This window comes from Vespa mandarinia, chromosome 20 (genome assembly GCF_050613455.1).
Source record: "Vespa mandarinia isolate Hongniang chromosome 20, ASM5061345v1, whole genome shotgun sequence".
NCBI classification, from domain to species: Eukaryota; Metazoa; Arthropoda; class Insecta; order Hymenoptera; family Vespidae; genus Vespa; species Vespa mandarinia.
This window is the reverse complement of record NC_140829.1, coordinates 3,733,423-3,757,500: the sequence shown is the minus strand read 5'-3', so window position 1 is coordinate 3,757,500 and position 24,078 is coordinate 3,733,423. Positions and strand designations below refer to the sequence as shown.

The 24,078-nt window shown below is 28.6% G+C and overlaps 2 protein-coding genes across 5 annotated transcripts in view; one reads left to right on the top strand and one right to left on the bottom strand.

The window, feature by feature from the left end:
* Window positions 1-24,078, bottom strand: part of Dh31-R (Diuretic hormone 31 Receptor) — a 133,503-nt gene that overhangs the window by 10,502 nt on the left and 98,923 nt on the right. The gene's annotated exons all lie outside the window — the stretch shown is intronic.
* On the top strand, window positions 19,779-23,639 carry LOC118448227 (juvenile hormone esterase-like). Its single transcript, XM_035881241.2, has 8 exons — window positions 19,779-20,108; window positions 20,654-20,945; window positions 21,386-21,571; window positions 21,891-22,093; window positions 22,187-22,358; window positions 22,576-22,893; window positions 22,981-23,125; window positions 23,266-23,639. The coding sequence occupies exons 1-8, from the start codon at window positions 19,956-19,958 to the stop codon at window positions 23,432-23,434; spliced, it is 1,638 nt and encodes a 545-aa protein (XP_035737134.2). The 5' UTR covers window positions 19,779-19,955; the 3' UTR covers window positions 23,435-23,639.

Sequence of the window (24,078 nt, the reverse complement as noted above, 5' to 3'; positions counted from 1 at the left end):
TTAAATTCGAATGATTATTTTTTATTATTTTTTTTTTCTTTTTTTCTTTTTCTCCCCGAAGAAATTCAATATAAATTGGAAAAATACTAGAGAAGATTTAGAATCCCTCTGTCATTCTTTTTTTCGTTCTTTCTTTTCTTTCTTTCTTTCTTTTTTTTTCTCTCTCTTCCTTTACTCCTCGAAGATATTTTTTTTGAGATTGAGAAAATTGCGAGTTACAGGTGATACTTTTAATTGCAAAACTTTCGAACGAACTCAACGAACATTTTCGAGAAGTTTCCGCAGAGAGGAAGGAAATAATAATAGCGAAATTTACAAACGAGTCGTAGCAATCTGTGCTTCTCTCAAAATGGCCCTTCGATATTTTCTCTTTTATCGATCAAGAGAAAAGGAACGAGGAACGAGAGTTTATTTAATCGTATACTTTCAAGAAAATAAATCGTGAACAGGAAATAGAATCTAAATAAATTGGAATCTAATTTCGAGAGTTGTATTATATAACGCTCATTTAAATTTTCATCAATTCGAAGATTTTCAAAAAAGGGGAATAAATTTTCTTAAGACAAGTATTTAAATATTTATATCAATAGATATTTTCTATGCTTACATTAAGTTTCTCATTTGATAATTGTATATTTAATTAAATCGTATTAATACATCGTTTTTATTTGATTTCGTTAAACAATCAGATTGAAATAATATTACATTTTAATTTATTTACGATTCTTTTGTATTTTTGTATTTAAATATAATTTTAATTTTTAGCTTAATATAAAATAAAATATGTAAATAGTTTGGTACGCACGTTAAATATAAAATAATTTTACATTGACATTTCAATACGATTAAATTCTCGATCTTGGAATCGTTGCCGTCGCGATATATAAATAGAAATAATACTCGGAATGACTTTGACTTGTTGTCGAATCAGTTCTCTTCCGTATTCCGACGAGTGAACATCGAAACTTTCTTTCTGTCTCCTTTCAAACGTCTAAGATTGAAATATTAATGCTCACGTGAATTTTATAATTATTTAAACAATATTTAATACACTTTTTTTTTTTTAGAAATAACAAAAACATTTCTATATGTATCACGTTGATTTACTCAAGAGAGTTTTATTAGCTTTTTGAAGTAATCAATTAGAAATAATTTTCCTTCCATTTCTTTTTATTTATTTATTTATTTATATAATATTTCTCTTAATTTTTTTTTCTTTTTTTTTTTAACACTTGCAAGCATTAAAATACAAGGTAGATATGTGAAGCATGGTCGTACGCAACGATAAAGAAGAAGGAAGAGGTTATAAAATGGTTTCTTCTTTTTTTTTTTTTGCTATAGCTAGTCGAGACAGCTGTTGAATCATATTAAAAATGTACATTGTTTACATTTACTAATATTACAGAGTGTAGAGAACGATAATATTACAAAATGCATAGACATATTCGTTCAAAATCCAATAGGAATATTGTTTCATATGATGAAGGAGATGAAAAAATTTGATGGATATGAAAATATATAGGAATATAATAGAATTATATGAAAATTTCATGTTTCGATGTTAGTTTAATATTACGAGGATATGTGGAATATTAAAAGACAAATATATGGATCTACGAAAGACGTAAGAATAATTTCTTCGCTTTTGTCTACTTTTTTTTATTCTATTTTTTTTTCTATTGTTCTTTTTTCTTCTTCTTCTTCTTCTTCTTCTTCTTTTTTCACTTTTTTCCTTTCTCTCCTGATACTTGAAAGATAAAATCCCCTTGAAAGATAATTATCGATATTAATTATAACTTAATTATTACTTGACTTTAAACTGCAACCGAAACTTCACTTTGTTACATGCAGTCTTAATTGTCGAAAGTTAGATATTGCGTTTTCACGAGGAGAGTGGGGATGGGCGGGCGGGCGCGGGAGGAGGGGGAGCGCGCTTCTCTACCTCCCTTATCCTCTTCGTTGCTTAACGAGTTATTCGATTGTTTCATGGAAAATAACATGGAGAACGTCATAAAAGTAAATCTAAAAGGGAAATATCTCGCGTAAGTACGTAAGAAAATTTTTGTCCACTAACATTTTATTAATCTCAAAGACCGATTATATATATATATATATATATATATATATATATATATATATATATATAAATTATCTCTTACACGTGTAGTATCAACTTCCACTAGGAAGGAGTAGGAGGGAAATGGGGTGTGGTAGGTGGGGAGGTACGGTGGGTGGGAGGAAGGAAGGGAGGGAGGGAAGGGATTGGAGAGTGAAGAATTTTTCCTCGATTGTTTTCGATCAGGGAAAAGTAAATGTAACAAAAGTAAAGATAAAGGTACTTTAAAAACTTTGACGATTTTTCCGTTTTCAACGTAAAACGTCTTTTACTTGGAGTGCTTAGAGAGCACATTAGTACTTTGATGGCTTCCAATAGCTTTTCCCAATGAGATCCTATCGATGTTTGCACGTTACCAACGAATAATATACATTGAATGGCATCGATGAGAGAGCAAGGATCTCTCTCTCTCTCTCTCTCTCTCTTTCTCTTTTTTTTCTCAATTTTATTTCCTTCCTTTCTATCTTTCTCTTTCCTTCTTTCCCCTCTATCTTTCTTTTTATCTTTGACATGGTGCACGAAACGCACTCGCCATAAAAAGGATAACTACGTTTCCTTTTATTGGATCATCAATCGCTCTGGGACGACCATCCGATAATGTATAAGGGAGGACAGACAGGAAGAAGAGGAACCACGTGACTTGTCCAACTATTTCTTGGCGACTTCCTTTTTCCTTCAGTCTTCTCTCTATCTCTATCTCTCTATCTCTATCTCTATCTATCTCTCTCTCTCTCTCTCTCTCTCTCTATCTCTCTCTCTCTCTCTCTCTCTCTCTCTCTCTATCTAACTCTCCTTTCCTATTACTTATAGCCCCTACATACATAGTCGAACTATATCTTTAAAGCACGGTCTATATCATCGTTCACGGGTGTTCATCGAACAAGGATCAAGCAACGAGGGAGGAGGGGAGGAAATGTGATGGAGGTTGGTCCAATTCAAGGACGTAACTCGATTTGCACTATTCTTTCATTCTGAAATGATATCAAGCGTCTTGACATTCCTATTTTGCTTTTTTTTTTTTTTTTTTTCATTCCAAATAATCCGGAATAATCTCTTTTTGCGATATCGGTGTCTACGATACGATTGATATCGTTCGAAATTATTATCCCAACGGAGGGATCGTTAATTCTTTTTATTTTTTTTTTCTCTCTTTTTTTTTTATTGCAAATTCTTTCTCTCTTTTTTCCCTTTTTGTGAAATTGTGACGATGTATTAAGGGCAGCTATTCGATTAAAAATCTATTATATCTACGGTTATATTTTAGTGAAAGAGGAAATATTAATTAATTTTTTTAATATCCTTTGATATACGAATTAAGTCGAAAACCAAAAAAAAAAAAAAAAAGAAAAATGCAATACAACATGGTTTTAAATTATACGCGATTGTTCCATAAAATTTGAAACTCGAAATATTCATCGTTTATGGAATATCTGATTTGTGTGGGCGAAATGATTTATATGCACCGTGTACGTTTCCTTCTATCGAGTTGAAACAGCAATCCCATCGCTTGGAAAATTTCAGATTTGCACAATTAATTTATCCTCTGTGACAATTTTTGTTTGTGTCTTTATTTATTTATTTATTTCATTCCAATCTTGTTCGAGTGAAATGAATATTAAATAATTATCGAAAATGATACATACACACACATACGTATATATATAAATATAAGTTATATATATATATATGTATATATAAATAAACATTAACAAATCCACTGGTACGGATTACATCAATGATAGACATTCGACTTCATTTGAATCGATCACTTCATTGCAATCAATTAAACAAGTTTTTCTACATTGTCGTTTTCGAAAGAATTACAAAAGATAATGATTATATCGAGATTGATTAAAAAAAACAAAAACCAAAAAAAAAAAAAAAAAAAGGGAAACAAACATCATTATTTATAATAATTTTGATGAAGAAAAATGTCTGAAAATTTTTCAAACAATTAAATGATTATTTAATATAAATAATTTTTTTTTCAAACAATTATAATTATTTCAATGAATTCGTGAAATTGAATAATCGTTCGATATCGTTAGATAAAATCTTAAAGGGATTTACTTTTCTCTAGTTCTTGTCTGGTCACATGAAGATGGATTTATTAGAGTTTACATTCGTACATACGTACGTAAATGCGTACTTATATACATACATACATACATACATAAATACATACATACATACATACATATATACATACGTACATATGTATGTATGTACTTTTCTATTGTTAGAATAACCGAGCTTGATATGTAGAAGAAACGAAAAAACGTACGTAGTAAGATGTCAGAATTCAAATAGTCAAACAGACTGATTCGTTGAGCCTTGCTTGGTGAATGCGTTGAGAGGGGTTTTATCATTTCAGGGGGAGGGAAAAAGGAAAAGAAAAAAAAAGGAGAGGAAGAAGAAGAAGAAGAAGAAGAAAAAGAAGAAATAAAAAGATAATGAAAAAAAAAGAAAAGAAAAGAAAGAAGAGAAAGAAGAAGAAGAGAAGAAAAGGATGGAAAAAGATAGAAAAAGGAATTTTCTTTCTCTACGATTCTCTTGGACATTCTGCAAAGAGCCGAGATATAGAATGGGTCCCTTGGAAAGTGGGTCGGGATTTAAAATCGTCCTTTGGTGATCGTATGGTAGGAAAGTGGGTTCTCATGCCTTAACGTTACGCTACATTTAACGAGAACTTAAATACTGAAAGAAAGAATAATTTTATTTCTCGTTATTTCAAAAACACAAGATAGAGATATCGTTCAGGTTGAGTGAATGAAATAGAATAATTGAAAAAAAAAAAAAAAAAAAAAGAAAGGAAAGGATACAATTAATTTTAATCTATCAATTCTATCAATTGTATTATTCTATTCTTTGTTTTATTTAATTGTATTATTCCTTTTTTTAAATACAATGCGTCGACAAAAAGTCTCTGTCGTTATATATATATATATATATATATATATATATATATATATATATATTTTCTATTTTCAATTAACTTTTTTTTGGAAAAATAAAAGAAGGAAAAAAAAATGAAAATCGTCAGCCAATGGTAAGATAAAAGGGAAAAACGATCACTTCAAAAAGTCACTTTACTTCGTTTACGGATCAAACACATTAGCGTTCGCTAGCTAACGTTTGCGAAGCTCAAGTTGCAACATTTTTAAAATGCGACGATATGCAATTTATACAACGTCATGCAGTATTTATATCTAAAACTTTGATCTTATACGTTGTCACGAAAAAAAAAAAACAAAAAAAGAAAAAGAAAAAAAGAAAGCACGTTGTTATTTATTTAATTATTATTATGAAAATCGAATTATTACATTTAATCCGATTCATTAATCTATTAAATTTTATTATCACATTAAAATCACATATGTAAATTTTCCTTTCTAATTCTTTTTCAAATTTTATTCTTTAGTTTATATACTCGTATCTTTCAAAATGGCATAATAGAAATTTCCTTCTTATGGAAATCTGTTCTCCATTTCGTCGATACAAATCCGAGGTAAATATTTTGAAAGGGATGGTATAATATAGACGAATAGTTTCTCAAAAAAAAAAAAAAAAGAAAAAAAAAAAAGGGGAAAAAAAGAAAAAGAAAAATCAAAAAATCTAAAATACAAATAATGGATTATACTTTATAATTTTCTATGGAGGAAAGAAAAGGAAAGAAAAAAGAAAAAGAAGAAAGAATGGAAATGCTCGTAAGAAAAAGATTTAAAAAAAAAAATGAGCATAAGTGATGATTTACGTAAAATAGATTTCGTTGTTCAACATGTTAAATTAGTTTGAAATATTTAGAACAAATATACACGGTGTTCGTAATGATCAATCTCATTTAGTTTTCACAAACCAATCATAACCTCGATTTCTCTGAACTATTACCTTCCGTCGTTATAAATAACAGAATGATTCAATCGAATGAAATTCCGTTCTCTAAAATCCACCATTATTTTTATTCCTTTGTTTAGTTTACATAACACACTGTTATGAATCAACACGTAGAATTTTCGATGATTAATTATTTCAGAAGGGAAAAACTCGCTCGTTTCGTAGAATCCTTTCTCTGTAGAAAAATCTATTCTCGTGATAATTTTGGTGATTGCAATTATTACGAATGAAATCATTGTTTCGAATTACATAAAAATTTCTTTTATTACGCTCGTTGAATATGAATCGTCTTTCGTTTTTTATCGATAACTTAAATTCAAACATTGTCACAAACTTTCATTGGAACTTTTATCCTCCGTCGTTTTACATGAGGATATAATATTTCGTGAATTCGTCGTTTGCAAGTTTATTTTTTCTTTTTTTTTGTTTTTTTCTTTCCTTTCTTTTTCCTTTTTTTCAATATTTATCATCGATAAATCAATCGTAAAAGATTTTTTTTTTTGTAGAAAAGTTATTTTGAAATATGTATCGTTGGAACATGAAGTAGTACCTGGTTTCTTATGCAAAGTATGACGCGAAACTATTCCACGGGAAGTTACTTTAAGAGCATAAATATGTAATAAGGGTAGTGTGCGAAAATGCATCTTGCCATTGATTTATCGGAACACGGGGAATATTAATGAGATTGGTTCGAAGATCGGAAAAGTACGACACGTGAGAAAGGAGAAGTAGTGTAAAGGACAAAAAAAAAAAAAAAAACAAAAAAAGAAAGAAGGAAATGAAGAAAAAAGATTAGATTAAGAGTAAAGGATTAAAAGAAAAAAAAAAAAAGAAAAAAAAAAGAAAAAAAAAAGAAAAAAAAACCGGAACTATTTCCCTTTAATCGTTTTATCCAAGGTTATCATATAAATTAGAAGAGATTGAGAACTTTGTAAATGAATTCCCAGAGGATAAATTCTCACCTCCCTTGGAATAAGGGAGATATCCTCATCATTGAATTCAGTTAATTAAAGATATTACTGGGTAACTCTCACATGAGAAAGTTAATCCTTTCACATATATATATATATATATATATATATATATATATATATAAAAGTAGGATTTAGTTGAATAAAATCTAGAGAATTTTAGGGGAAACAAACGTTTCCATGTTGGTCAAACTGTTAGCCGTTTATGATAGTTAAGCTTCTTCTTTATTGTTGCACATCATAACGGTCTATGTGAAATAATTTAATATCATAGAAATAACAATGGGAAGAGTCGTAGGAGTTTTATCTCTCGGATACACGGGTGTGCTTGCTTGGATATCTCACATACAAGTTGGTTTAAATAAAGCTTACCAAGAGTGCTAAAGTACGTTTTCGTTTAAACCCACATGCAACGTCATTCACGAAACTTGGACACACTAAGGATGAAAGATATCAAGTCATATGTGTGTATATAGATAAAGAGAGAGAGAGAGAGAGAGAGAGAGAGAGAGAGAGAGAGAGAGAGAGGGGAGACGTGTTAAAAGCAAAACTTTTTCATACAGAGAAATAATATTCTCCGGTTTAAATCATCCTGATTAATATAATATATTGTATTAATTTAAACGAGAACAAAAGAAAATTTTATAAGAGAATTAAAATATTCATTCCTAATCAATCATTTCTTATAAGCATTCGATCGATGTTTTTCTTTTTTTTTTTTTTTTTTTTTTTTTTGTTGTTGTTGTTACTATTTTTTCTTATTTCCTTTCTCACTCTCTCTCTCTCTCTCTCTCTCTCTCTCTCTCTCTCTCTCTCTTCCTTCTCTCTTATGCATATTTAAATTCCATGAAACTTTATCACGATCCGCATCGTTTCAAGCCCGTACTCAAAACGCAGAGTAACGAGAGGTATATATAAGCTATAAAGGATTCCCTTTAAAGTTTCTTTCTATCGGTGGATCTTTTTATTTACATACTTTATATACATTTTTTTAAAACCGTTTTTTACTTTATATACATATACTTTGTATACGTTTTTACAGGAAGCTATTTACATATGTATGTACTGCTACCACGTTCATACCAAGAGACCATCGAAATATTCTTTTGATACACAATTTCATTCTTTTTTTATTTTTTCTTCTTTTTCGCCCTTTTTTTTCTTTTTTTTGTTTTTACATATATCTACATGCATATACATAGTTCAATTACCTAACTCATTATAAGTTTACGTATGTTTCGTATATATCGGAAAGAATTTTTAATATGTAAATACGCATATGTATTACAGATCTTTTGAAAGGCGATATCGAACAAAATTCGTATTACAATTATCTTCCTTTTTTTTTTTTTTCTTTTCTTCGTTTATACTCGTGATTTGTGGAAAATCTTTTTATTTCTTTTTTTTTTTTTTTCTTTTGTTCTTTTTTTCCTTTATAAATATATGTTATAAATTTGTTCGTGAAAAATAAAGGACAAATCAGAAAAGAAAATGGTTGAAAAAAGATGGGCCCTAAAAATTTATGGGATGTAATAAACCATTGGAATACTTAGCTTTAATTCTTTATTTTTAAATACGATTTAATATCTTACAATAAATATAATATATATATATATATATATATATATGTATATATATTATATCTCATATATATATATATATCTCATTCTAATGGAAATGTTTTAACTGCACAGTGCACATCAGTTAATCTAATTACCTACGTTGGAATATGAGTTACCTTTGTTTCTTTCGTATTTTTATTCACATTCACATTTGATATTCCGTTCATTTTGCACGATATGCATACGAGCGCATAATCCCATTCAATGATGCGGAATTACTACTGAAAATGTGGTGGATTCTACGAGACGTGAGTGATATTGATGAATGTACGTATATACATATATTCATATATACATATATATATATATATTGATGAATGTATATATATATATTATATATATATATATATATATATATAGTAGGTAAATACATTACGATATTTTTCAATGGGTAAATGAATTGTTCGATAATTCAAAAACAAACAGAAGAGAGGAAGAAGAGGAAAAGTGAAAGAAAAAAAGTACGTTTTTCACGAGGGAATATTTCAAATAAGTGGAAAGAGGAAAAAAAGACAAGAAAAAAAAGAGAAGATCTTTCTTCTTTTATATCTTTTTATCTTATACTTCTATTATACGAATTCTTTAAATCCTTTCTCAATTATGGTGTATAAGTATATTATAGGCAGATTATGAATATAAAGCATCTTCCATTAAGCTAGATTCTTTAATATATATATATATATACACTATAACTTTAATCATCTCAAATATTTCGGTTCTTTTCAGAGATAAACGGAAAAAACTTTCTTTAGAAAAGTCGTACAATACGGGTAGTTATATTCTTATTACAGAAAAAGAAAAAGAAATTTAATATTAAAAATTATTAACAAAATTGTTTTTATTATAACAATATTTTATTGCAATATTTAAATAAATAAATAATAAATTACTCTTGAAAACAATGTTTGAATCAAGTCTCTATGACGTTCCTTTCCGAAGATATCGTCTTCGAAAGATTTTCATTCATAATTCGTACAGCCGTTAACAGCTGTTAATAGTAATAATAGTAATAGTAGTAATAGTAGAGCCTTTTTTAAATAAACAAAATAAGATTTAAATAATTATAATACAAATTTATATGATTTTATTCAGAGAAAAGAAAAAAAAATTTAATATTAAAAATTATTAACAAAATCGTTTCTATTATAACAATATTATTGCAATATTTAAATAAATAAATAATAAATTACTCTTGAAAACAATGTTTGAATCAAGTCTCTATGACGTTCCGTTCCGAAGATATCGTCTTTAAAAGATTTTCATTCATAATTTAAATAACAGTACAGCTGTTCGTAGTAACAGTAGTAGTAGTAATAGTAGTAGTAAATTCTTGGAATTTATGTAGGTTAGTATGTCACTGGGTTACGTGCCATGAATGAAATTATATAGATCAGTTGGTCAATGTAAACGTCTTTTACTTATGTAGATATATCTCCGGAACTAAAAGTCGTAGAGACTTGAAACAATTATCATTTTAAAGAGCAAATTTTTGTCTATATTATTTTTTCAACGTATTGTTAATAATTTATCAATAATTTGTTATAAACAATTTTTACAATTGAAATTTTACGAATCGATTTGTTTTATTTCGCAAAAAACAAAACAAAAAAAAAATGAAAAAAAATCCATATTACAACAAATTGATAAAATTATATAAATTAATAGATATGTAATAAACAATTTTTTTTTTTTTTTTTTTTTTTTATCATCAACTAATCACTTTCTTCCATTGACATGGAAATATCTTCGGAACTAAAAGTCATAGAGACTCGAATCAAATATCATTTTAAAGGATTAAATTCACTCTATTTTTAACAATGTATTGTTAATAATTAATTAACAATTTGTTATAAACAAATTCTTATGACTTTCATTCGTCTCGTTTTACTATGTAAAATTATAGATTTTAATTATAAAATTTTTATTGTGATTGATTTATAAAATTAATATAAATTAATAAATAATTAATAAACAAATTACATTGTTTTTTTCTTTTTTTGTTTTTTTTTTTTAATCGAAGAAATTACACGATCTTCATGCAAATGTATTATACAACGCTATAATAATAAATATTTTTTATATCATATATAGTATATAAGAATAAAAAGTGTTATATTGTACGTAATAACGTACATATATTTTTCGATGGTTTAAACTAATAGATGTAGTGCTACTCACCATAAATTTCCATTTCAAAGATATCACCATTAAAAAGCGTCTCTCGACTTTTGTGAATTTTGTGAAAGTACTTTTTGTTGGATTTTCGAGAACGACCGAGATAAATGTGTAAAAGCAAACAAGATGTTGAAATCTTATTTGTTGAAAATGATGGAAGATTTTGGTTGAGCACGGAAATATCTATTTATTTGTAGTTTCTAGAACGGAAGAAAATAGAAAGAGAGAGAGAGAGAGAGAGAGAGAGAGAGAGAGAGAGAGAGAGAGAGAGAGAGAGAGAGAGAGAGAAATAGAGAGAAAATATATCTGAAAATACAAAAGAGAGCATGCTTTACAAAATAGTAAATTTCATGACGTGTAGCTATATTAGGTCGGTAGTAAACCACTTTTGTGGTTGAGTCTTGTCGATGCAAGAAAGAGAGAAAGAGGAGAAAATTCATAATCTAAAACCTTCTATTTTTGTACTTTGCTAAGGAAATCTCAGAAATATCGCATAGAAAAATCCAATAAATACAGTAAAGAACTTTTATTATTGGAGTATCCATCATCTAACTATTCTATCATCCGAGTGTTCCGTTATCTGAACATTCTATTGCTTTATAGAATATTACATTTTTATTCTTTTCGATATATATATATATATATATATATATATATATATATATACGTATATATATATACGTATATATATATACGTATATCTTAAACATTACTTATACCTTTCTATACGATCCAAATTTATTCCATGAATTTATTCAATGAATATTTCCAAAAAATATATATATATGAATATATATATATATTTTTTTTTTTCTGATGAAGCGAAACTACTTTGTACTGGATTTATTTCTCTTTTTCTTTTTTATTTTGTTTTTCATATATATATATATATATATATATATATATATTTTTTTTTTTCTTTTTCTTTCTTTGCAAGAATATTGTATGAAGTTGAATGATGCCGTGTATGGTCTTCCACCTTTAATATATTAAACGAATAGAAAGGGAGGATAGAAGGGAAGCTTGAAAATATCTCGAGGGCAACTCTTCCTTTGACGTGAGAGCTAATTGAAGCTCACGCACGCATGTTGTTGGTACATAAATTGATCGAGGATAGCTAGTTCGATGTGTAGACATTAATGTTTCAGGAACGAAAAATATCTAAATTGACGAGGACAGGAAGAGTGAAAGAGAGAGAAAGAGAGAGAGACAGAGAGAGAGAGAGAGAGAGAGAGAGAGATGCAAAGAAATATAGTAGAATAAAAAGTCTTAGAAAAGAAGAAAAAAAAAAAAGAAAAGAAAAGAAAAGAAAAGAAAAGAAAAGAAAGATACATAACGATTTATCTCAATTTATTTTGGAACTTTAGTTATCGATAGCTTAATAAATTCTTCTGACAAGGTCAGCCGTCCGTTAATCGGAAAAAATCAAAATCACTTCGATTGTTTCGAACACGCACGAACAATTTTTTTTTCCTCTTGATATTGACCAATCGAAAATCAATCCGTAACCTATTCTTTCCGCCTCCCTCCTACTCCTCCTCTTTCTTTTTCTCTCTCTCTCTCTCTCTCTCTCTCTCTCTCTCTCTTTCTCTCCGAGTGCATCTTTTTTCACCCTTTTTTTTCTCTCTCTCTTCTTTTTTTTTTTCTCTCACGAACAGATATCTTTTCCCCACATTCTATTCAACCATTTCCATTCGTTACGAAATCGAGTTTTGCAAAACTTTCAATATAAAGTGGTACGATTGGAATTCGATTAGCGATTTCGATAGATATATATATATATATATATATATATATATATAGTTATATATATATATATATATATATATATAGATAGATAGATAGATAGATAGATAGATAGATAGATAGATAGATAGATAGATAGATAGATAGATAAATAGATAGATAGGGACAGAGAGAAACGAGCCTTTCAATCGTAGAATGTACTAAAAGGGTAAGTTGATTTAAACACAGAAATTAGAATCTTTCTTTCAAAGGTATTTTGATGAAATTCTGAAGAGAGAAAAAAAAATAAAAGACGAAGATTCCAACATCATGAATCTTTCATGATTTATTTTTTAGGTATAAAGGATCAAATATTAATTCCATTTTCTCTCTCTTTCTCTCTCTCTCTCTCTCTCATTGTCTATGAACAGATGAGAAAGAAATGTAGATAAAATAAAAGGTGAAACTTTTTTTTTTTACTTTTTCAAGAGAGAAATAAGATAAATCGTGAACTTAATCATGTGTTACAATGACCCGCATAAAGGATATATTTTTCAATGCAAAACTGTATTTTCTATCTAAATACTGTGACTAACATTAATGTTGGCTTTTACGTTGGCTTTTACGTTGGCCTCATTAATTCCAACTCGCAAACTCTTCCTATATATTTGCTTGCATTTTTTTTTCTTTTTTTTTTTTTTATCGATCGGTTGTTTACATACATACATACATATATACATATGTACATACATATACATGAATACACTATCCTAGATCATGTTAGATACCATTGTAACATACTGTTGACATTCAAAGGAAAGAATAAAAAAAAGGAAGTGTAAAGGGGAAAGTGTGTATGTATCTATATATATAGGATATATATAGGATAGATACATACATATATCACTCGTAGAAATGGATACTCTTTTCTGATGGTGGGTAGAGAAGAAAGATTGGTGACAATCATTCGTAACGTCCACAAGCGTCTTTCGCAAACTCGTGTTTCTACGATCTCTAGGATTATAAATGATAAATCGTGGCGTAGCCATTTGAAAGACGACGCCGCAACGTCTACACTCATTCCGTTTTCTACAATGACTATTTTTCTTTACGCTTTTCTCTCTCTCTCTCTCTCTCTCTCTCTCTCTCTCTCTATCTTTCTTTTATCTACGTACGTACGTATGTCTCGTTCTCTCTTTTCTTTGTTTATTTCTCTCTCTCTCTCTTTCTCTCTCTCTCTCTCTTTCTCTCTCTCTCTTTTTATCTCTGAGTTCTTCCGCGTGGTCCCTCAGGCCATCATGAAAAGTAAAGTAGACGGAATGCGTTTTCCCCTCTTTCCGTAACAAACGCGTTATATAAAACGCACCCCACGTTCCGGAGAAAAGCATAAGCTTTTTACTACAGATGACTTCGGATGCGACGGAGAGATTGAGTAAAAAGAAAAAAAAAAGAAAGAAAGAAAGAAAGAAAAAATATTGACAAAATGGGATTTTGTTCTTTTTTCTTCTTTTTTTCTTTCTTCTTCTTCTTCTTCTTCTTCATCCGTCATCTATTACGATATAACTTATCTTTACTTTGAAAAAAAAAAAAAAAAAGAAATAATAAATAAATAAGAAGGAAAAGAAAAATAAAAAAGGAATATCGTAAAATTGAAACACGACGACGTCGTAATAAGTATCATAATAAAGACACGTTTTTAACATGACGTGTCGATAGAAATCATTTGACAATTTCATTCGAATAAGATTTACACGTATATTTGTTTGAACGATTATATTGTTTTTTTTTTTTCTTTTTTTTTTTTTATTATTATTCTTTTCTGTTCCATCTAGTTGATACTACAATCCGATATCGATTAGTATCGCTTTTATATAGTGATTTATCATCGAGCCATGTTTTAATCATACGTTTAATATACGTAGATATACATACGTATATGTATTTAAAGATAAAGGTATATCTAAAAAAAAAAAAAAAAGAAAAAGAAAAAGAGAGAGAGAAAAACAAAGATACTTTCGTTCGGAAAACGAAGATTTTTTTTTTTAAATCGTCGGCTTATATCGAAACATACCCGGCTATGATTTACAATCGGGGAAATCTTGCAGATGAGTCTTTGAAGTACTTCCTTTTTTTTTTCTTTTTTGTTTTTTTTCCTTTTTTTTTCTTTTTTGTTTTTTTTCTTTTTTTTTCTTTTTTTGAGAACAAAAAAAAAAGAAGAAGAGATAAAAAGACATGGACAAAAAGATGCGCATTTTAAAATAATAAAAAGGAGAAAAAGAACAAGTCGAAAGATAGATAAAAAAAAAAAAGAAGAAAAAATAATATCGTACGCCCTCGTATAGTTAGATATCTACTGAGAAACGTTGAATAATTCGAAATCTGTGATATTCGAGTTTCAAGCATTTACTGGGTCATTTATCAAAGGGCTTTGCGTATGAAGCAAAGGAAAAAAAACGTTCATTTTTTATTCTCTCTCTCTCTCTCTCTCTCTCTCTCTCTCTCTCTCTCTCTCTCTCTCTTTCATTCTTTTTTTTTCTTTTTTCCTTTTTCTAACGTTTAGCAATCTGCTACGATCATCTCGTACTTTTGGATTCAAAATGATTTATAGGCCTTCCCTTCAGTCTGTATAAGAAGAAATATTACTATGTGACCTGCATTAACGAAACAGAGGGAGAGAGAGAGAGAGAGAAAGAGAAAGTGAAAGAGAGAGAGAGAAAGAGAGAGAGAGGGAGATATCGACATGCCGCCTCTTATCATCCATCAAAAACTCTCGCCATGAGATCATCCTAGTTCGATCGAGAAATTATAGTATAAGGGATAAAGATTCTCTCAAGTACACATAATATGCATACGTATCACGTATACGTCACATCGATGGAAATCTATAGAATTTATCGCGTTATCTGTCACGCGTTCCCTTACTAAAAGTCCTCAAAGATATATAGTCGAAAATATAAAATGTCTCGAAAAATGGTATTTGACGCTTTTAAATTGGTTCGTTCAAAAAAACAAAAAAAAAAAAAAAAAAAAAAAGGAAAAAAAAATAGCATCTTTCAAGAAATGTTACATTGACAATAAACAATGTAACATTTTCAATCGGGATATTAATTGATTTCAAAATATTGAAATAAGATCGATGCAATCGTTATACCATCAGAATTATTTTATTTAATGAAATAGATTAATCTACATACATGGATATACATACACGTATTTAACTTTACCAAACACATATTTAACATATTAAAATGTTGATAACACAAATATATATATATATATGTTTATTGATTTTAACATTCGATTTTTTTAAATATATCCATATATTAGCGATAATCGTTCGTTAATACATATATGAACTTTCGATTAAGCTTCGATAATAACAACGAAAGATAATTACAATAGAGAATAATAGAATGATAATACAATGTATGTATGTATTAGGATGGGATGAATCAATGGGTTCATTGAACGATTTAAAACAGTAGTCCTTCTTAATCATAGAAGGACCAGGTGGGGTAGGGTGGGGGATGGGATTGTGGTTTAGAGGTGCGGTGTAAATGCCCTTCCTCCCTCTCTCTCTCTTTCTTTCTTTCTCTCTTTCTCTCTATGTTTAAGGTAGGAGTGGTTTCCAGGTGCGGCTTTGATACTTAAGCTTTGATACATTGTTTCAAAGCATATTGAGGTTTCTCTCTAATGTCAAAAGGTTTACTTACATCGATATTGGATGTAAATAATGAATAGAAATTCTAATTCAAAACATTGAAAGCTTTCTAATAAAGGGTAGAAGGGCGGAAGGGCGGGGGGTGGTGGGTGGTGGTGGTGGTGGTGAACACAAAAGCAAACTCTGTTAGATTCGTCTAACGTTAAGTAAATTATACCTAACGACATCCCTCTACTGATCCACGAATATATTAACATAAGATTGTTGGAATGTTGGAATCATGAATATTCAATGTAACCACCAAATGACTGACTTCTCTCCATTGTCTCGAACACTTTGATTAACACTGCGAATTTGATTCAAGTAGTTTACCGTAATCTATTTATCGAGAAATTCGAATTGTCTCTATTGAATTCTCCTATATCGGCGGATTTAATATCCGCGAAGTCAGCGGAATTATATGATTTTTTCTTTTTTTTTTTTTTTCTTTTTTGTTAAAACAAATCAATTATGCATGATATGTATATATATATATATATATATATATATATTTCTTTTTTATCTTGCTTCAACTCGCAAGGACACTCAAAAAAAAAAATTATATATATATATATATATATATATATATATATACGCGCACATACACACACTACTGATGGTATACATTTAATTAAAATTGATTATATCTATAATCTAAATTTATATTATCGTATGAGCTCGGCTATTATCGTTTGCAAGATAAATTTAGCACTGTTATATTAATGGTAACGTAATATAAATCTGAATACAATAAATTTCGAATTATTATATTAAAAGCATAAAGGATATTATATTAATACACATATTAAAATATTCTTATACGAATTTAATTATTTTATTGAAATTTCTATTAAAAAAAAAAAAAAAAAAAAAAAAGAGAACTTCTTTCCATTATCGTTCAATAATGTTAAACGATCAAGATAGTTATTATGTATGATATACGTTTTGTATGTCAAATATAAACGGCTAGACGATATATCGTCGATATTATATAAGTGCATCGAGTACTTTCAATGTAGTTACGCGCTTTTACATCAACTTCGAGAACAGCTGAGAGCACCATTATCGGTTCAATAGCGCGCGTGACGGAGAACATCGATCTACTATTGGATCGAGATTTTTTACTTTCGCCAATGGCACAACGATAGTTATATCTACCAAGGTTGTCTTGCGCGGTGAACGTTCGATCGAAGAAAAATGAACTGCAAAAAGTAGGGTGAATGAGAGTATGATTTGAAAGAAAAAAAGAAATAGGTCTTATGACGTTGCCATTGATAGAGATCGATCTAAAAATAAAATAACAACGAAGTATTTAATGACAATATAACGATTTATATTCATGATTAGATAATTCCGAGATCTAAAGTTATTCAAGTATGATTGAACTAAAATATAAGTTAAAGTCGAATACGGAAACATATTGAAGAAAAAAAAAAAAAAAAAATTAATCATTATATTTCGTTTACAATAGAAAATTGTGTTCGAAGCGAAAATATTATAAATAAATAGAAAAAAAAGTTGAAAATTAATAGAAAGTTTCATTTATAACGAGTAGAAAATCAGAAGAATTTTTATACGCGGGACGTTCAACGATAAAATAATGATTTTTAATAATAGAAGAAGAGAGCGAGAATGATCGATGTAATATATAAAGCGATCTAATGAACTTGGCCTGCTGCGTTCGATATTTTTTTTTTTTTTATACCTATCCCGATATACGATCACCGTTTAATTAATTTAATAATTAACGTGTTATCGTAACAACATTCGAACGATTCATATTTTCACTTTTTTATTAATGAATATTATTTTAATAAATAATACATTTTTTTTGTTTCATTCATTTTTTCGATATACACTCCACTTTTATCTTAATAAATAGAAAATGATAAAATTGATAAAGATGGAGATAGAAATAATTATAGAAAGAGAGAGAGAGAGAGAGAGAGAGACAGAGTTACGATAATAAAATAGAAAAAAAATAAAAAATGATATTCTTTATAAAAGAATAATATCCATTATATACATATATATATATATATATATATATATATATATATATATATATAAAATTCGGATTAATAAAGCATGAAATTTTTATTTTGTTGATACGATTTTCTATAAATATCGAAATTTGCATGTATTAATTATTGCACGTAATATTCCCATAGTAATGGATGAATAGAGAGAGAGTGAGAGAGAGAGAGAGAGAGAGAGAGAGAGAGAGAGAGAGAGAAAGAGAAACTTCGTAATAAGTAACAACGTGTTTAGTACAACAGTCGCGTATCTGCGATGATACGTTCTGCTTAATTAATTTCAGTAATAAAGATCAAGCACAGTACCATCGAGTAAGATCCATTCGTTTCAATTACGAATAGAATATATTTCATTTAGGGTAATACATTACTTCCAATCCTAAATAGAACATTGCTTTAATTAAAGATCTTTATCACGTATATAGATATGCATATGTATTTACTTCAATTTTCGACTGTATCGAAACGTTAAAAGGAAAAAAAAAATTATCATACAATGGACCGGTAAAGATATATAAAATGGGGGTGGGGGAGGGGGGGGGAGGCAACGATTGCCAACCATAACTTTAATCTAAAAGATATAATCTAATAATATGTAACGAGTTTTTAAATTGATTTCAAATCGCTCCGAGCAACAAATTAACGTTTCAACGTAAAGATAACAAAGAACGCGATGGATGATAATCTGCCTTTGATCATTACGTTTAGATAATATTAGAAATAATAATCGTTTCTGTTCTTTTATTTTTTTTTCTTTTCTTTTTTTTTTCCATTGTTTTTTTCTTGTTTCCTTCGAGACAATAGAGAAACTTAGGTTTTTCTTTCTTTCTTCTCGTCAGTTTTTTTTTTCCTTTTTTTTTTTTTTTTTACGAGGCAATATTTACTACATATCCTCGAGTGCATCGTAAAAATTATTTAATGTACATTACACCGCATGTACCACATGTCAAATATATATATATATATATATATATATATATATATATATATATATATATTTTTGATCCATGTTAATTCATTTTTTTTTTAGTATAAAAAATTTAAAAGACAAAGATGTCTTATGACTTATTTATGTATCTTCATGATCTAAATATGCTAAAGGTTTTCGTAAAATGAAAGAAAATTTGCATCAACGATCGATTAATTGTATAATTGTCATAAATAAATTACATTATTATTAATCATGAAATTATATATTATAATTGTATATTAAAAAAAAAAAAAAAAAAAAAAAATTAAATTAAAAAATTAAAAAAAAAAAAAAGGAAACAAAAACATATAATTTTTAATAAGATCACATATTGCATAGATACGTACATAAATGTATAAATCTTCTTAATCTTTTTTTTTTTTTTTTCTTCATTTACACTTATCATAATTACTTGAGATTAATACTCAAGTCTATTCAACTGTTCTTTGCAGTGAATAGGATTGGCACAAGATGACGTTCCCGTTACTTTCATACCAATCTCTCCCCACTTAGACGGATGTGTCGATAAATATTACAAGCAAGTAGAGAAACACAGCAGTGACTCTAGAACGAGTGCTGTTACTGACCGGATACAGGCCTCTTATATTATTATTTTACTTCTTCTTTTTCTTCTTTTTACGACTGTGCGAATTTTTTTTCGTGTGTATATATACATATAGAATATTACATAAATACGTACACAAATACATACATTATATAGTATATATATATATATATATATATATATGGATCGTCAACAACAAGGACCTGTGTTGTCTCTTAAACAGGGAAAAATTCAAGGTGTCATTAAGAATAACGTTTGCAATAATAATGACAATTATTTGGCATTTCGAGGAATACCTTATGCGAAACCACCGATCGGCGAGCTTAGATTTAAGGTATTTAATATTTAATTGAAATAAATTCCTTCAAACGAATTTCATGTGTTTTTTGTTTTCTTTTTACTTTTCTAAAAAATAAAAAAGAAAAAAAGAAACAAAAAATTACATATAGATAAACTTTTCTTACAAATAAACGTTGATAATATCAAATCATCGGTCATTAATATGACATTTCTAATATCAAGAAATATCAAAATCCTAGAGAAATATTTTCAATAGAAATAGATTTTCTCTCTCTCTCTCTCTCTCTCTCCTTCTTTTTATAAGCATACACATTCATTCTAAGTTTTAATTTATTCTTACGATCGAAGTGCACTTACATGACTGTCTGGATATATATTTATAAATTGATAAACAGATATGTATACGTATATAATTTTAATATTTATATTTAATATAAATTTTATTTTTTATTTATTTTATTATTAATATTATAAGAAATTGCTTTTAATATTTAATTAATTACTATTATATTAAAATAATTGCTATTTAATATTTATTTAATATATTAAATTTTTTTTTAATAACAAACCAATCTCTAGGATCCATTACCAGCGGAAGGATGGAATGGGATAAGGGATGGCTCGAAATTTGGTAATATATCTATACAAATTGATACAATGACTAGTGAAGTAATAGGTAGCGACGATTGTCTCTTTCTAAACGTTTATAAGCCAGAAAGAATCGAGATGTCTATAAAACTGCCTGTAATGGTATGGATTCATGGAGGTGGCTTTTATTTGGGATCAGGAAACGATGACATGTACAGTCCTGATTATATCATTCGAAAGGACGTTATACTTGTTACGATCAATTATAGATTAGGTATATTAGGTGAGTAAAAACGAACATCATTTCTGTTCGATAACATTATAATTACAATTCTAATTATATTCTCGTAAATATCAAAATGGTATTTAAAAACCAAAAAAAAAAAATGAACGTTCCATTTTTCTAATTAAAATTTATAATTGCAATTTTTATTCTTTTCCCTTCTATCTCTCTCTCACTCTCTCTCTCTCTCTCTATCTCTCTCTCTCTATCTCTCTCTCTCTCCCTCTCTCTCTCTCTCTCTATCTCTCTCTCTCTTTCTCTCACTCACTCTCTCTCTCTCTCTCTCTCACTCTCTCTCTTTTTCTTTCTGATAAAAACGAAAGAGGAAAAAAGAAACAAAAATAAAACACTCCAATGATTATATGCAAAACAAGAAAACTCAGTAATCCGTATTATTTCGTGCATAGTTACATATTTATTTTAATGAAGACATCCTTTAGGATTTCTTAATCTGGAACATGAGGTTGCACCGGGAAATCAAGGCTTAAAGGACCAAGTGATGGCATTACGTTGGGTCAGAGATAATATCGAAGTATTCGGTGGTGATCCTCAGAACGTAACTATATTTGGTGGAAGCGCTGGAGCAGCCTCGGTTCATTATTTAACAATATCACCGTTGGCAGAAGGTAGATTTTTATTCATTTTGATTTAATTGCGTTTCTACCTGGGATCATATATTTAAAACGGTGAAAAAATTTGAAACGATGATATTTACAAGTATAAAAAAATTGAATTAATTTTATATAAATGCGTTTTTTTATACTTTTTTTGTCCTATACGTTTTTTCTTTTTCGTTCCATATCGCGTATCAGAAATTGAACACAATACGTAAGCAAGACATTTAAGATCCACATTCCTAAAAATCTCGTCTTGCCGGTATCCGTTTTTTCTTTCTTTCTTTTTTTTCATTTCTTTATTTTTCTCACTTTTTTTTCGCTCTTTCAGGATTATTTCACAAGGCTATAGCGCAAAGCGGCTTAGCAACGAATAGTTGGGCTAGCGCATCCGACGAACCAAGAAGATATGCTTATCAGTTATCAGCAATGTTAGGTTTCAAATCGTTCGATCCAAAAGCCATCGTTGATTTTCTACGAAAGGTGGAGGTTAAGAAGCTCGTCAAATATCAATCGTATATAACATCCTCGAAGGTAAATAATTTTCCAATTCGATCGATTGAATCGCCCAGATAGTGTTGTTCGTTCCGTTTAAATAAACAAAAATGAAAATTACTTATTCTTTAGGAAAAATTAACATTGTTCTCGGCGTTTCTACCAGGAGTGGATTACAAATCGAAGAATCCATTCTTAGCGCAACCACCGGAGATCGCTATGAAACTTAGTATTAACGTACCGTTCATGTTAGGGTTCAACGGTATGGAAGGATCCTTTTTTATGGGTACTAATAAATTCGCATGTAAGTCGAGATGTTTATTATCTTCGATAGAGAGAGAGAGAGAGAGAGAGAAAATTTCGCTACAGTTTATATTACAAGCATTTAACAATTAAGTATCGAGATATTGATTTAGTATATATTATTATTACAAATTATTGATAATTCGTTTAAAATACTTGAACGAATAAAACTAAAATCCTCGTATAATTTCATTAACGAATGTTCTTCATCTATTTAGCGAGTATGTTGAGAACAAGTCGTCGATTAGAAGCCACCATCAAGGATTTAATATCGCCGTCTTTCGCGAAAAAGCTCCAAGAAAAAAATACCACGATAAATGATTTGGAACGTTTGTATTTCGGTGAAAAATCATTCAACGATGAACCCTCTGAAAATATTATGTATTTTTTAGGGGACTTAATGTTCACTTATCATATTTTTGAATTAGCACGAATCTTGCCGAAGATAAATAAATATCCGGTGTACTTATACAAGTTCTCTTATGAGTCCACAAATACTACCTTTATGAAGAGATCCATGGACATTCAGATATCAGGTTAAAAAAAAAAAAAAAAAAAATGAAAAACATAGAGAAACTTTTATCTTTTTATCGTTTCATATTTTTGTTTTTTTATTATACTAGGAGCTACGCATGGCGATGAATTGTTTTATATGTTCTATGGGAAATTTCAAGAATATTTATCGTTGAAACCACATAGTCCTGGGACAAAAGATTACAAAATAATGGAATATTTTACGCAATTGTGGACCGATTTTGCTAAGACAGGGTAACGTATCTTTCAATTTATTTCTTTATACCCACATCCCTATAAACACACATACACACACACATACACAGACAGATATGCATGTATATATATTTGCATGGAATATTGTCGACTAAACGATTATTACAATCGTCCCGTAGAAATCCCACACCGACTACCACAGAACTTATTCCCGTTTTATGGGAACCTTTGGAAAGGAATGCCAACAAATACAATTGTTTCAAAATCGATGAGAATTTACGAATGGAAAGTATTCCAATAGGTGCACAGAGATTCGAATGGGATATGATAACGAAGAACAAGTTATAATCATGAAAAATGTTTTGTTTAAAATTAAATCATATCGATATCCAGACTAATATTTTTACATTGTTTTTAATTGGACTAAATTTCTTTCTCTATCTATTCTTCTTTCTTAGAATCTTATCATTATTAAATTATTATTATTGTTGTAATATTTGTAATCTTTTATAAATATAATAGCTGTATTTTTTTTATAACCAGTGATCTTGCTCAATAAAAATTTAATGATTGTGTAGATATTTGTTAAAAAAAAAATTTGATCACATATGAAAATTTCATGTAAATAAGACAGGCACACACACAAACACGCATATATATATATATATATATATATATACATATATATATATAGATATAAATAATAAAAAGGATAATTTTCGAAGAACAAACAAATAAGATATTATATAGGTTCACTTCACAGACAATGAATGATGTGCGTTTATAAATAAATAAATAAATAAATAAATAAATAAATAAATAAATAAATAAATAAATAAATACATAATGCCTGTATTTAAATAGTATTAAAGTATAGTATAATAATTTGAAGTTTTTTTTTCTGTTTTCTAGAAAAATAGTCACTATGAGTTTAAAGACGCCTTATTTCGAAACGAGATTTTTAAAAGATACGAAACTAATCCACTCTAAAT

Excerpts from the sequence above, each read along its gene's own strand:
- LOC118448227 (XM_035881241.2), top strand. The coding sequence starts at position 19,956 with ATGGATCGTCAACAACAAGGACCTGTGTTGTCTCTTAAACAGGGAAAA. Across the intron at positions 21,572-21,890 it reads AATATCACCGTTGGCAGAAG|GATTATTTCACAAGGCTATA; the intron begins GTAGATTTTTAT and ends TCGCTCTTTCAG. Across the intron at positions 22,359-22,575 it reads GGGTACTAATAAATTCGCAT|CGAGTATGTTGAGAACAAGT; the intron begins GTAAGTCGAGAT and ends TCATCTATTTAG.